General features: G+C 36.6%; 2 protein-coding genes across 2 annotated transcripts; both read left to right on the top strand.

The window, feature by feature from the left end:
- The first annotated feature begins 1,102 nt into the window (after positions 1-1,102).
- Positions 1,103-2,408, top strand: hoxd9a (homeobox D9a). The gene is made up of 2 exons (XM_039647224.2): positions 1,103-1,733; positions 2,060-2,408. Exons 1-2 carry the CDS (start codon positions 1,196-1,198, stop codon positions 2,299-2,301), a joined length of 780 nt encoding a protein of 259 aa, XP_039503158.2. The 5' UTR covers positions 1,103-1,195; the 3' UTR covers positions 2,302-2,408.
- Positions 2,409-14,000: 11,592 nt separating this feature from the next.
- Positions 14,001-15,443, top strand: hoxd4a (homeobox D4a). The gene is made up of 2 exons (XM_039647225.2): positions 14,001-14,469; positions 14,840-15,443. Exons 1-2 carry the CDS (start codon positions 14,016-14,018, stop codon positions 15,139-15,141), a joined length of 756 nt encoding a protein of 251 aa, XP_039503159.1. The 5' UTR covers positions 14,001-14,015; the 3' UTR covers positions 15,142-15,443.
- Positions 15,444-15,665: the final 222 nt, after the last annotated feature.

Here is a 15,665-nt window from a genome sequence, read left to right as displayed (position 1 = left end):
CTAATTATTTTCGTCTTTTAATACCGATCACGCGTCTAAACAGAGTATATTTCTAGCATCGCCCACTCACTCTCTGTGCGCACACAAACACAATGTCATACAAGCTCAGATGTGTAAGTGTGGTCACAGATGGAAACACAGATTATCATTTTGACCGAAATTGTAACGGCTGAGCTCTCAATGACAACTTGTCGACAAACAGCTACCATAACACCTCGTTGTTTTCTTCTCAGAAATTATTTTCTCAAATTAGGAATATATATGTATTGTCTATATTTTATATTTTCCTTGTGTTTACATTTCCCTTGACTGAATCCCTTTTTACACAAATGACCTATTCTATTTTATCTATATACAAACTTCTATTATTTTGGTATTAACATTTTCCCGTAAGTAATTCAATCTCGAAATAGGCTACATTTTCTAAAAAGATCCGAATATTGCTACATTATTATTGTTATTAATGATAAACACGTAGGTCAAGACACTTTGAAATGCCAAGAGTCTGTTTTATTAAGGGAACATTAATACATAATCAAATGCACCTCATAAAATCTTTATTGATACACATAAAATACTATGACTCTCTTTTGAATAAGTACCAAAAATATACAAATGTTTATTTCTGTGTCAATCTCACAACACCTCACAGTCAGCATCAAACTTACAAAAACCGCATAACAGATCTTAACACTAAAGTAGTTTATAAAATATGAGAATATGTGTGGCTGTGGCGGTTCGTTGTTTTACAGCATGTTATTACATTTATTTTACGAGGACTTGCAACTCGGTACTCTATAAAATCCTTTACAAGGCAAGACTATGACATACCTTATGACGAAATTTGTGCAAGATTTTACACGGCTGGAATCGTTTGTTATGGTAATAGTGAGTGCAAATAAATGGGTGCATTAATCTGACCTTGTTATAAAAAAAAGAAACAGACGTAATTTAAAGAAATGTGAATGCAGAATATCACTTCTAGTTCAGATAAATAATAACTTGTCTTTTTTAAGAGTACAAAATCAAACATACCGCTATCAGAGGACTGATTTACTCTCTGTATTAGTAAATATGATCACGTGATTCATGCAACCAATCACTGAAGATGAAGGCAGCAAAAATACTATGATTGTTCAGAGGCAAGGTTTCGGAAACAGAGTAACGTTTTATATGTGTTCGAAGGGATCCAGAAATGTCGACTAGTTCAACTCTCAGTAGCTATTATGTGGACTCTATTATGGGGCACGAGACGGAGGATGTGTACGGAGCGCGTTATGTCCAGGGTTCACACACCGCGAGGCCGTCAGGTGTGGGTGAAAATGCGGACTTTTCCTCGTGCAGCTTCGCTCCCAAGTCAGCCGTGTTCCCAGCGTCCTGGTCCTCGGTTCATCAGTCCTCTCCTGCTGCAGTCTCCGGGATTTACCATCCATACGTCCACCAGACCCATCTTTCTGACAACAGATACGTCCGCTCCTGGATAGAGCCAGTCGCGAACCATATCTCTTTATCGGGGTTCCACTCCAACGCTCGGCTCAGCGGTACAAAGACTGAAAGTGTACCCTCGAAAAGGACTGAAAGCGCCTCGTTTGAAGCAGAGACGCCGGTGGTTCCCGAGTTTCGTGGCAGCGCTGTATCCGTAGACAAAACTGCTGAAGAAAGAGTTGAAAATGATACTTCGAGCCACGCCGAACCTAAAGACGAAAAACAGCAACAACAACAACTTGACCCAAGTAAGTAAAATGAATTGCCCTGTGATTTACAACTGTCGAACTGTCCTAAACTGGAGGTTTTACAAACCTATAAAAGTGTCCGGCCTCTTACCACTGGCCTTCATCGGTGTAGTGGCCATTAAAAAAATAAACTTTGGAAATAATTGCGTTCACACTAATGTTTAACATCAATTACACAATATTTGAATGGTTAAATTTGAACGTATAGCTCCGTTTCTTATATGGTCATCATGACCTTTCTTGTGGAAGTTAAGCTTATGTGCATGGTTTTCTTTTCACATTGTTATTATTATTATGCTTTCTTTAGCTTGTTTCTTTCTTTTCAGGCAACCCTGCTGCAAACTGGATCCATGCGAGATCAACAAGAAAGAAACGTTGTCCGTATACAAAATATCAGACTCTGGAATTGGAAAAGGAGTTCCTTTATAACATGTATTTAACGAGGGATCGTCGCTATGAAGTCGCTCGAATCCTCAGTTTAACTGAACGGCAGGTTAAAATCTGGTTTCAGAACAGAAGAATGAAAATGAAGAAGATGAACCGAGAGAGGAGCGGTAAAGATCCTTAGTGCAAAGCGTGCTTCAAGTGTGCGTCCCTTTAACATATCCTTGGATTAGGATACAATTTTTGTGATTTTTTTTTTGTTGTTGTTGTTGTTGAGCTACTCAAGATTGAATTGGCATATATTCTATTTAATTATATATATATATATATATATATATATATATATATATATATATATATATATATATATATCCCTCTGAGTCAAAATAATTATTTGAGTGACTTATGAATATTTCACAACGATTTCTAAAATAGTTACATTTGGCTTAAAACGCCCTAAAATCTATTTCCCAGAACCATACAGTATTTCTTTTAAGATCTAAGTTTTTTTTTTTTTTTTGCACAGTAAAATTCAGCGTCAGTCTTTGCTTATCATTTCTTAGGCTGATCTTTGTCCATAATGCATGCAAAACCTCTTCACCCATGCAGCCACATGAATAATTTACTGTGCCTTTAATTTCTTTCTTTTTAAATTGCACATCTTGTGTTCAATCCCTCATTTCGAATTTCTCCTTACTAAAGTAGTGTATTTCTCGATGAATATTTTGTTGGCGTGTTGGCATCAAAATGTTTAAATTATGTAAGTAAAACGAACTCCTTTTTGGTCTATTTTATGTCTTTTATTTTGGTCACAGTGACGCTCAATTGTCTTCAGTGCTGTATAGTGAATTTGGGTGTAGACAAGCTTTGTTGAATACTCAACTCGTGCACTACTGTGATAAAATGTTTCTTTTTAGACCAATTTTTACAAATAAATTTCAAGTTCGACATGCATGCTGCTTATGTAATGACATTTTACATTTCAATGTTATGCGATCAGCCTCATTTTCTTTCATGCTGAACACAAACTAGAGGTTCATTGTTAGAGAATATTGAATGGGGGAAAAAAAAAGTTTATGATTAGGAAAAGGTGTTGCAAGGAACCCCAATTCATCGTCAAACCTGTACCAAGAATTGCTTTAGAGCAGGAAGAAATTGGGTCCAATAAAGCTATAGAAGAGCTAGACGTCTGGTCTAAATGAGTTTATGGTATAGGCCTGTTATTGCTCTTCTCTTTGAAACTAACCTCACTGTGTCTTTGTGTCTGTACTTGCACACAAAAACGTAGACACTTTTTTTGCGGGGCGTCTGGTCGATGTATTGATTGTGAGACTAAAGCGGCATCGACCCCCCAGTAGGCCTACTCTGAAAGTCACGTTTATTCTCGAAATGCTTTTCCACAACCTTAAAGCTGACAATGGTTTTTGATGTCACAATAAAAGGCAGAAGGGATTATCAACGTAATTATTTTCAGCCATGCATTCGTTGCAACACTCATAGATTATTAACAGATATATTGACATACCTTGAAACGCGAATGCAAAAAAAAAAAAAAAAAAAAAAAGAAACATGAACGCATCCCGCTATTTTGCTAAATGAATCAGGGGTGCGCATTATTGCCACTAGAGGGCATAGTTGTTCTGTGAAAATATAGGACTGTGTGCCCGTACACTTACTAACATGAGCTTCATCATCAGAATTAAAACACGATCATTCAAGTATCTAAATTCATTTGCTTCCGGAATGGCAAATTTCGGGACAATCATGCGCCCAGTTCAAACACGCGCCCAGTTTAGCAGTTTACAGGGTCTGTTCTGAATAGATAGGGTTGAGAAAAGGACAAGAACAAAGGAATTTGGACAGCTTCATTTTATCACAGCATGGAGCACTGTGTAGGCAAATATATTTCAGCTCAACTGATAAAACGTTATGAAAAGGCCTAGTTTATTAATAACGACTGAGCTAAAAGAGTTAAAATGTTATAAGCGAGTTTTCTACAGCTTATTTCTCTGTACTTTCTCTTTGACCTGATGTTTCTTTCCTTTCGAATGAAAATGTACAATCCAACTTGAATCATCAGGAGGAAAATCAGAACAGTCCGGGCCATTTAGAAATGAAAAGTAAAAACGGGAGCTTTACTCAACACAACATACAGCAACATATAAATATAACAACGCCGGTTTTATTTGTTTTAAGCAGCACGCACGCACGACAAACACCCCTACATTTTTACAGTTAATATGCTTGTTTTGTGTTGTTATAGCGTATAAATAATATGCATATACATAGGCTATTCACGCCTTTGTTACAAAACAACTAAAAACTTAATGTAACCTAGTTTTAAATATTGTTATATCTGAAATATTAGCTACACGTTAAATTATATTGTGAAAAGCCTGTCGGTTAGGGTACTTCATGTTTCAACAAAATAGTGTAAAATTTCTTATTTCTTCTTCTTCTTCTTCTTCTTCTTCTTCTTCTTCTTATTATTATTATTATTATTATTATTATAGAAGTAGCCTAAATTAATAAACGCAAATGTCGGCCTAATGTAAACATATGTCGAACAAGACTTTCGCTAACCCCAAACGGAAAAAAGAGAAAAACACAGGCTACAGTTAATCTAATTTCCCTCTCCCTCCTCTCCCTCCCTGCCTGTCATGTGCGGTACAACTAAAAGCAAGCGCGTTTAGGGTCATGCAGGAGAAACCCTGACCGATGGATTTGGCTCTGGGCCTGTTCAGCAAACAGGCTACACTATTCAATAACAGCAGCTCTCAATCATATCTGATTCCACTGGCATAAATAAGTAACGATCTGATACCATCAGTTCTCACTTTGTCGACCAGTGGGCGAAGTATTTTCTCCTGCGGATCAACATTTCCACAAGACGCTGAACGGTAGGCATGCGATGGCGTATTTGCACTGATGCAGTCATTTCATCTGTTTGGGAAGTCCAGACACAGAGCGCCAGTTATCAGGCGAATCCCACTGGAATTACGTGTCACTGCGACCTCTCTTTATTTTACGCACACGATAACTTTCTCAGACAGCGGGTCTTTACGACACCGCGAAAGGCCGAGCGGGTCGCTGCAACACCGAGCCTGTAAATCGCCCAGTAGTGATACTGGCTCGGAACCAGTATACCTAAATCAGCGCTCGCCCCCGTCTCTCAGATGTTCCCTTGATGAAACTTCAAGGTTGTCTGCCATAAAATCTGTTTTCAGATTACTTTGATTATAAAGGCTTTCCCTTTTAAGACCCCCACCACATCTCCATACCTCCTCGTTATAGAAAATGTAAATACAATTTTACATTTGAATTTGAAATCTTTATTTCGAACATAAAAAGAAAGTATATAAAATAAAACAATGTTTAAAAAACTTAGGAAAAATCAAAACAAATGAGCCGCAAAAATATATAGGCTATGTATAATTCTTGCTGTTGACATACATGTGCGAAAAAGATACGTCTGTCGCAACACTATCTCACGACCAATTCGTACGAATTCGACGCATGATTAAAAAGTGGCTAATTCGTACGACCTCACTCGTACTAATTCGTACGATTTGTCTAAACCCACGTGATGGTTAGGTTTAGGGGCGGGGTAAGGGGTAGGTCATTCGTACGAATTCATACGAATTGGCCAATTCGTAAAATATGTACGATTTAGCAAAATCGTATTAATTCGTACGAGTGAGGTCGTATGAATTGTTACGAATTAGCCACTTTTTAATCATTCGTCGAATTCGTACGACTTGGTCTGTCCATCTACGGAAAGCATGTTCAGAAGCATGCAGCCTATTTATGCAGGCATGCTATTTATTGAGTGACACATAGCATCTCACGTTAAAAAATTGCAAATTTTAACTGATGTGTCCAAATAAGGTCAATAAGCTAATTTAGATTACAAATACCGGCCAATAATGAATGTAGCATATAGCTACTATAACCTAGCCTACTTATTTTTGAGCGTGTTATTTGATTTCCCATTATCAGCCACGAATAAAATGATTTATTAATATTTTTATAAGGTCTTCGCTAGCCTATTATTTGCGGTAAAAATAAATAAATAAATAAATAAAAAAATAAAAAAATAAAAATAAAAAATAGGTAATCTATTATCTACTGTAAAACTCCGTCTTAGAATAGGCTATCAGTCGTTTTGACCCACAAGCAAAAAGTGGCAAATGTGTTTAAATTTCGAACGCCGACAAACAATCTACATTTCTGAATCTATTGCTGATTTATTCGTACATCGTTTTGCTCAAACAGATTGTAAGAACTGTGCATTGTTGCTGTTTACGAAATAAATAGGTTAATAATCAATTACTATAGGCTATTATTCTTTTTAAATTTTAAAAATAAGGCATTTCATATGTATTTAGTTTAGTGTCGATTCGAAATGCATACGTATTCACATTTAATAAAATCTACTGTGCGCATTAACTCAGACTTGACTAGCACGTGAAATTGTCGTTCATTTTAATTTTTCGACGGTTCTTGTTTTAAAAGGGACACGTGTTTTTGCAGCTAATTAGGTCAGTTTCAATTTTTAGCTAGGCTTATTTTAATTTAAATTCATTTGAATTATTTCACTTATTCGAAACAGCATATTAAGAATGTTTTTACGTGTTTGTAATTTATTTGTTTCTCTCTCACTCCCTCTCTCTTGCTATCTCTCACACACACACGCACGCACACACACACACACACACACACACACACACACACACACACACACACACACACACACACACACACACACACACACACACACACACACACACACACACACACACACACACACACACAGATGTCTGTGACTGTATTTTCTTTGCTGAGGAAGTGCAGCTGGCTCAGTCATTATGCGCAAAAAAACTAGAGGCTTTTTCGGCAGCCCAGATTCGCTTTTGTTAGAAGACAATTTACAGCTTTGCAATAGATGTTTTTATGATCCTGTTTCGACGGTCATTGGATGCCACTGGTCATGTGCAGGACGCAAACGTCTTCGTGACCCCTTTTCCTGATTTCCCAAGCGACTTTTCCACTGCATTCTGTGGCTTAAAGGCTCCAAATCCAAAATTCAGTGTTGTCATATATTTTCTCTCTCTCTCTCTTTCTTTTTTGCCGTGCATGTCTATCTGTGTTAGAGATCGAGAAGACAAACTCGAGGCCGATTGCAGGCTGTTGTCAGATCAGATGCTAGACGGCTTCAAGAGTTGCATTTTTAAACAGTGCACCAATACAGCACTGGACGACTGATCTCAAACCAGCAGCAGCACAGGAGGAAAACATGGATTATAAGGCTTTGTTGGGTAAGTTTATATTTCATAAGATTGAATATGCTATCGTGTCAGTCAGAAGATACAGGACCAGCATGTTACTGCGATTATAATTTCAGACTGTGACGGCGGCATTAGCAATCTTTCAAAAACCATCTTACTGTTTTTGCAGATAACTCAATTAGGCTGCACTCAAAAATGATGGGATGTTTTAACCCAATTTTTGGGTCAAATATGGACAAACTCAAACATTGGGTTAAAAATGTAATTTAAAATTGTAACCCAATGGCTGGGTTTGTCCATTTTTGACCCAAAATTGGGTTAAAACAACCCAGCATTTTTTAGAGTGTAGTTAATTTTGGATTGCACTAAAAGCAAGAAGATTGTAGCCTATTTATAGTTATTTAAAGGCTGACGGATTTTTTTTAAACATTTTTTTATTTGATCTGAATGTGAAAATCATCAACCTTTACGAATGAATTCATACTTCCCAATAACTGATACTATTAACATTATTATTAGTAGTATTGTTGTCGTTCAAAGCAGCAAATCTTCAAAAATTCTGAAATAAAGTAATGCAAACCTTCAAATGATGACAGTTCAGTAGTTACGTGTATGATTATTCAACCGCAGATTCATGGATTTACAAGTTAACACTATTTTATGACAGACCCTTCTTGTGATTTTTTAATTGTAATTAATGCTTTATTAGCTTATTTCGCCAGTGTCACATTTATCCACAGATTAGTTATATATCAAATAATGAAGTTTGAGTTGAATGGCTGTAGAAATAGGAATATTTAATCTGTGCATAAAAATAATGATTCACAGCTATTATTCAGACGTTATTATACACACAATTAATTTTTGCATGCATACAAATAATGATTCTTATATATTCAGGTGTCATTATTTAATATATAGCCTAATTAATCTACGCATGAAAATAAAGATCCACAATATAAAATGATGATTTGGAAAGTTTGGAAACCTGTGGCGGACGGTGGAGTTGTGCGTTTTAATGTATGCCTCCCTTAATCGTGAGAATGGCGCAGTTTTTTGGGAAGGGAGAGACAGGCTGAGCGGGACAAAGACAGTATTTCACAGTCAGCTGACAGGCAGAGGTATTTACAACCTCACTGCAATGCGGCAAAACAGATAGAGTTAGAGGAGCCTGAACGAGTCCATGCAACGAGCTTCACATTCAGTTCACTTAGTTCTCAACAATATATCTAATCCTGCAATACAAACTTGAAATGCAATTTATATTGTCTAGAACTTTTAAAACCACACCATTTAAAGAGTTAGAGTTAGGATTTAAACGCAAATCTATTGTCTAAATATTAAATAATAAATAGCCTATGCTCTGTAAAATGTGTCAGTTATATAAATTGTATTATTTATTCATGCATTATTTGAACAGTGATGTGTTATATAAAGCATATTCTATATCTAAAATAAAATAAAACCTTCTTATAGTTGATGAGCAGCTGTGCAAAAAGAAAGAAAAAAGAAAGCCCGAACAGCGATGCAGTGTGTGCTTCGGTCGGCAGGCGGCGCTGTTGTCTAACACTCGGGCGCTTGCTTGTCCGCTCTATGCATCTTTGTCCTTGAGATCATTTCCTGTGACTATGATTGGTTGTCGCAGTCATGTGACACAAGTCACACAGTTCCTTTATTAACTGGTAGAAATTGTGCTTTTTTGTTTAGAACGAAATAAAAAAGAACTGTGAGAATAGTCGGAATTATTATATTTATATAAAAATATTATATTTAATTATTGATTATTATTTTAATAATTTTCACATCCACGCATTACAGTGTTGACGTAATGTTGTTTTACGTTTTAAAAAGACGATCAAAAATAGCCTATAAAATATCATTATGAAACATTTGTGATAGAGTTTGAAGTCGCGAAACACTCGTGAATTCCATGCACGTATAACATGTTAAATGCATTTAACTGTTAATTGAGTGAAATGTAGGCTAATATATTCAGGTGAATATTGAATTGAATGTTAAATTCTGTAAAAAAAAAAAAATAGTGTTGAGAACATTTCTCAGTAAATTTTATAATAATCTATGCGGAAGCTTTCCCAGTGGCCATTTGTGCCTTCACATAAATCGACAACCCGCCATATGGCACTATTTTATTTCCTCTCAAAAATTTACAGTCAGAAAAATATTTCCATTAGTTCACACGTCAGAGATTTCACAAACACCTCATTTGTCCTGAAGCAAAATAACGAGCAAACTGAAGTAACACACGAATACGCTTCACCAAATAACTCTATTATTTTATAAGGCACACAGCAGACATTAGTCTACAAGAAATAAACTCTGTTTTTCGACAGTGTGTTTTCCCTGTGAGTGCAGTGAATGTGAATTGAACCCCGTGTCTTTATTTCCTCCTGAGATCAGAGTAATCGCCATTATTGAATAAGTGCAACTTTCAGGATTATTTATGGCACCCGCGCGCTGTCATGAATGGCTGTGGGGAAGCACGTGATACCATTAAACTTTGTTTTATGGCCAGGGAGTTGACAAGCCAAAATATAATTCACATTGTATATTAGAAAGGTCGCTCAGACGGTTTGGAAAAGATCCCAGAGTCGCTGCAGAGGAAAGAGTCTCCACGCGCGGTCAGATCATGGATATATGCGCTTCTCGAGGTAAGCTCGTGTTCGTCAGGATACAGGCGAAGCGTCGCTGAATTTGCGCGTGTTGGATTGTGCCATGATGTTTACTGGGGTCTTGTATCTACCAAACCAGCTCTGATCTGTTTCTGTGAACTCCTCTGGGGTTGTTGTGCTCAGTTTTGGGCGGTTGGATAACTGGAGGAAATATAGGTTGTGATGAAGATGACGTAAATGTTATACAGTAGTCCGGATTTGGTGCAAATGTGGCGTCACGTTATGAAAGATTACTTTCCAGGGCTTGGCTTGTATGAATTAAATTATTTTTACTATTATTAATATTATTTTTATTATTTCAAGAAGGTAAAATACACATTTTTGATACGAGGGCATCAGCATTTTTCAATTTTTTCCTTTATTTTCGATATAGACTATACTTTACTGTACAACTTCTTTACTTTTTCATTATTTGTTAATAGGAAGAGAGTAAAATAGACCGCTTATTAAATGTGATTGTGAAATGCACATTGGTATAAATGAAGTTGTTTTTTGATTACCACACATTTATGTCGAAACAATTTGAACATGAGGTTTTTTTTTTGCTTTGAATTGGCAAATTATTTTTATGTATTTGCACCTGTATGTATTTCGCTCTGTTGTTATTAGATAGTGTACCATAGCATTCATGTAAATATAGATCAGTTATTCGATGCACGCGCTTTCGTGACTTGTAAGTGAACTCTACAATAATCAGAGTTTTCTGGCTTTTATTGACAAGCTCTCTAGCGCCCCCAAGCAAAGAAACTCTCATTTTGACCCTACCATTCATACTTTACTTTAATTTTCATGTCTGAATCAATGGCTGGTCAGAAAAAAGTTCGAAAGTCCTGTTCAGTTAAATTAACTGAATTCAGAATTGCAGATTTTGCAATTTAATGTGAATGTTAAAAAATATATAAAAAATACATAAGTTTTTCACTGCTTTCCAACAATACAATGTCAGTGAAACAACGAAATTATATTAAATCATTTTAAATCAAACTTCAGTCTAATAGCTTATGAAGTTTAAAATATAAGCCTATGCCTACATTCTGTGATCAATAATCAATATATTTTGTATTAAAAGTTTCGAAATTATATATTTCATTCGTTTTTAGCGAAACTGTCGAATTATTTTCTCCCTTAATGAATTATTTTCATTATATTTAAAATAATTCACTCAATGCAAAAATTTCGATTAATTGAGAAAGACCGTCTCACAAATCTGCATACAAAAATAAATCTGTAACTTGGTTAACGTAGCATGGGGGGAAATAATAATTTAAACGCTTTATATCATCTGGATCATGTGCATGCATGGGAATCACATACATGTAGCCTATATAAAAAAAATGTATATATTTAATTTAAAATTAGATTTGACTCTGGTTCTTTAGTTCATCAGTTGTTCGGCTTTGACCCGCCTGAACGAGTCGCAAAGCAAGGTGAAACACGGGTCACGCTGTCTAACTAATGCAAATCAAAAACACGTAGGCTATTAAAACGCACATTGTCTTTATGCTTGGTAAATATAAATGCATACAAAAATTAATTGCTATATTAAACAGCTAATATCACTCATGCTTTACCTGCTAAAAAGTAGAAAGAATTGCATCTCTTTTAAATCAATAGTCTATTATTTTGTTCTAAAATGCTATAATCATCTGTACGTTTTAAAATCATAATCCATAATATTTTATCAAAATTAACTGACAGATAATCAAACAAATCAATGCAAATCCATTCGACTTTTAATCTGCTTGTTTTAAGGAAATTATGGTAAATTCCTATACGAAACGAACTTGAAGTTAACATCGCTGTTTAAAGAAGTAACAATAAAAATAGATAACTGTTCAATTCCTACGCGGGAAAATGTTGAGCGTTCTTGATTCGTAATTTTTGAACGGATCCTATGTTTATTATATGTGAGCGGGTGGGAATGACCACAGGAGCTGCTTATCTGAGAAGGTCATGTATTATCCATGAACTTTTCTTCTTGTTCCGCTACCGCTGTCGCCATACCAAAAATAATGAAACTTTGTGATGTGTGTTGTAAATGATTCTGCTTGACCTCTCGACCTCTAGCCTTCCTTTATGTGCTTCTTCACGTGCAGCACACGGTTTAAGGCTATACCTGATCAATGACAGCATCTGGCACTAAAGCCGTATACCTGGATCTGGATGAATATTGCGCATGTGGTGTTGTTAGAGATAGGCCTAAAGAATTAAATAATTAGTTACAGAATTGGTTAGATTAGTTAACTCTAAAAATATGAACGCATTAGGCTAAACGAGGTCTGAAAATTGAGCTGCGGGCCTCTTTCTGGAGATTTTTTTGCTCCTAAAAACATTAATAAAAGAGTATTGGAAAAAGTACGGAACTTTTATTTTTTTTAATTTTTTTTTTAAATCAAGGCAAACCTTGAAGAAACACTCGCAACACTTGATGTTTGAGGTAGAATAACGGCTTCATTGTAGCTATATAGATTATTTTTTCTTAGACATTTTGTTTGTTGAGCGAATACATGTCGTCGTCTATATATACCCTGTAGAACCGAATTTGTGTGAAAGACTGACAGTCACAGATTCGGTTCTAGGGGAGTATATGGTCGATGCAAGAACTTCGTCTTATTTGACTGTTCGACCGCTGAATGCTTTTGCCATCCAATGTACGGGCAATATAGACTATGCAATGTGATTTGGAAAATGGCAGCTGGCAGCGAAGAACCACTTTCGTACAATGAAGACGCATATAATTACATAATATGATTATGTGGTTGGACTCGGGGAAAGCTTTGATCATGTACACGCTTCTACCTGTTCTTACTGAAACAAGTCTCTTTAACCATTTTTGAATCTTACAAAATGTGTGCATATGAATAGAATAGAATATACACTTTATTTTAAGATATCCTTATTACAGTGTTTATAGTGCGTGTGTAATTTAAGATTTGGTTCAGGGTTACTTGCACGTAATTGACTGTTATTACTACTGTAAGAATAGTGTTGCCGAATACTATTGTGCCTTTCTTGTAGGACAGAGAGCACTAAATAATATTAGCAATATTTCGTATGGATGTGAACAAACTTTGCACATCCATGTGCTATGCCCCTGGTCTTACCTTAAGAACTGGCAAGCGGTTATTGTCTTTTCTGTGGTGTTTGATTATTGATTGGCACGCGCATTGATGGCGAACCAGGGCGCGCTATACAGAAAGCTGAAAGGATGAGAAGCGCTGGAATGATGAGACTCCAGTAACTTCTAAGTGACCTCTACATGACAAAGACGCTCTCCAGCAATTGTCTGCTGGCTTTATGTGACTCTTTTTGTGCCTTGGACCGTTTTTTATCTTTTGTCTTGTTTTGTTTTTCACCACTTGGGTTGAGTTTGATTTAGCTTAGTTGAATATTAATTTACCTATTGGGCTTCATGCACATATATGTGGTGCAAATGCATGCTTTCATATGATATGTTAAATAAAGTTTTTTTTTTTTTCACTTATAGAAGAAACTTTCAGTGAACAGTTCTTAAAATAACTATTTTTCTTATTGTGAAGATCGTTCTAATAATGCAAAGAATCATTTTCCACTATAAAGAACCGTTTATGGAATATAAAGATTCTATAGATGTTGAATGTTCTTCATGGAACTCTTGATGTCAGAAAATAACCTTTATTTGTAAGAGTGTGGGATCCTCCCATGCCCACAATGTCTCAAAAGAATTTTTTTTCTTCTTCGTACACAGACCGGGTATTTAATCAGTTCAATTTTATATTATATTATCACCATACTAATTGAGAGATAATGTGAAGTTTGTGAAAATCACTACTAGGTGTGCACAGCTTCTTCTCTGTTGATGAAGTCCCTCGACCTCGATTGGCCGAGCTGGTCACATGGTAGCCTAACTTTATTCAGTTGACAGCAAGTAGGAGGGCTTTATGGAGGGAGGAAAAAAAGACAACTCGAGAAAAATTAGTATTTCCTACCTTCAGAAATTAATGGCCATGAGTTCGTACATGGTGAACTCCAAGTATGTGGATCCAAAATTTCCTCCTTGTGAGGAATATTCTCAGACCAGCTATATACCTGAAGAGAGCCCGGGCTACTACAGTCCGTCGCAGGACACTGGTTTCCAGCATCCCGGACTCTACTCACGGTCAAACTACTCTGAGCAGCCTTACAGTTGTAACACTGTCCAGGGCTCATCGGTTCAGCAGCGGGGTCAAGCGCAGGATCAAGCCGGCCAACACAACCCTTTCCCCGCACAGACTGAGCAGTGTCCCGCGGTCCAAATATCCGGACAACCGCAAAACACAAAGAGCCAGAACGGGATAACAGCCAAGCAGCCTGCTGTGGTTTACCCATGGATGAAGAAAGTGCACGTTACTACGGGTAAGATTCACTCTCTTGTAGGCCAGTCCTGTTCTGCTGTTTTAGCCACAGTTAAAACCATTCAGTGAAATATTTATGGGTTCCTCTGAAGGGGCCGCCAATTACACCAGCCATAAATTTTTATTGCTTAGGAAATAGGCCGCTAGCTGTGTTGGCCACTACTGTAGTCCACTTGGCCCGAAGCTTTGAACTGAATCCTTTAGTAATGATGAACTTTAATTAATGCACCTAAACTAAAATTAGACGAGTTCTGAGAATTTGTTCGATCAAGTTCAAACGAGCGGGCATTGTTTTTATTTTTCAAAATTTCAAATGAGCGATTTTTTTGTTCCTTTTTTTTCTAACAGAAGTGTGTTTTTGTCTTTCTCAGTCAACCCGGATTACACAGGACCTGAACCCAAACGTTCTCGGACAGCCTACACAAGACAGCAAGTTCTCGAACTAGAGAAGGAGTTTCATTTTAACAGGTATCTAACGAGACGGCGTCGCATTGAGATCGCGCACACCCTCTGTCTCTCTGAACGACAGATTAAAATCTGGTTTCAGAACAGAAGAATGAAATGGAAAAAGGACCACAAACTCCCTAACACGAAGGGAAGATCGGCGTCAGTTGGGAATCAGCATGCACAACACGCTCAGAAGGACAACCAGACAGAGATCACAACTTTATAAGTGGATATCTCTTTCCCTCCAGATGTACAGATCAACTGTATGTAATAGACAATGCTTTATTTGACATTGCATGGTAGCAAATCATGACATGTTGGGTACAAGTGCCAAAAACTCAGAAGAAGCACACACTACGACTAAATGCAGCGTGAAAACTGCTATGCGTTAAATATTTCAATTTCCAGTATTGTAACCGTTTGTAACTGAAGCAACGAGGATATGAGGTTCACATGCCACAACGAGGTACAGAAAAACGTCAGAAAGCTCACGCTATTTTACACAAACTTGCCAGTTTTTTTTTGTTTGTTTTTTTGGAAGAGCATGGTTCTTTTTAGTGACAATTAAAAAAAACTCTGTATTTTAATCTACCCTTATCTCTTTTCAAACTCATTGTGGCAAGTTTACGCCTATGGCGCGTCAATTTATCTTAACTTAATCATTAAAGAGGACTCAAGCAAGGAAATGTCCAGCGTATAATAAATTATGATTTTTTTTGTGCTTGAGTCAACTGGGTGCAAGTAATAAAA

The sequence above is a fragment of the Pimephales promelas genome, chromosome 7 (assembly GCF_988280905.1).
Source record: "Pimephales promelas chromosome 7, fPimPro1.hap1.1, whole genome shotgun sequence".
Taxonomy (NCBI): Eukaryota; Metazoa; Chordata; class Actinopteri; order Cypriniformes; family Leuciscidae; genus Pimephales; species Pimephales promelas.
This window is presented reverse-complemented; position numbering and strand designations above follow the sequence as displayed.

Coding starts and splice junctions, on each gene's coding strand:
- hoxd9a (XM_039647224.2), top strand. CDS start 1,196: ATGTCGACTAGTTCAACTCTCAGTAGCTATTATGTGGACTCTATTATG. Junction 1,734..2,059: donor ACAACAACAACTTGACCCAA/GTAAGTAAAATG, acceptor CTTTCTTTTCAG/GCAACCCTGCTGCAAACTGG.
- hoxd4a (XM_039647225.2), top strand. CDS start 14,016: ATGGAGGGAGGAAAAAAAGACAACTCGAGAAAAATTAGTATTTCCTAC. Junction 14,470..14,839: donor GAAAGTGCACGTTACTACGG/GTAAGATTCACT, acceptor TGTCTTTCTCAG/TCAACCCGGATTACACAGGA.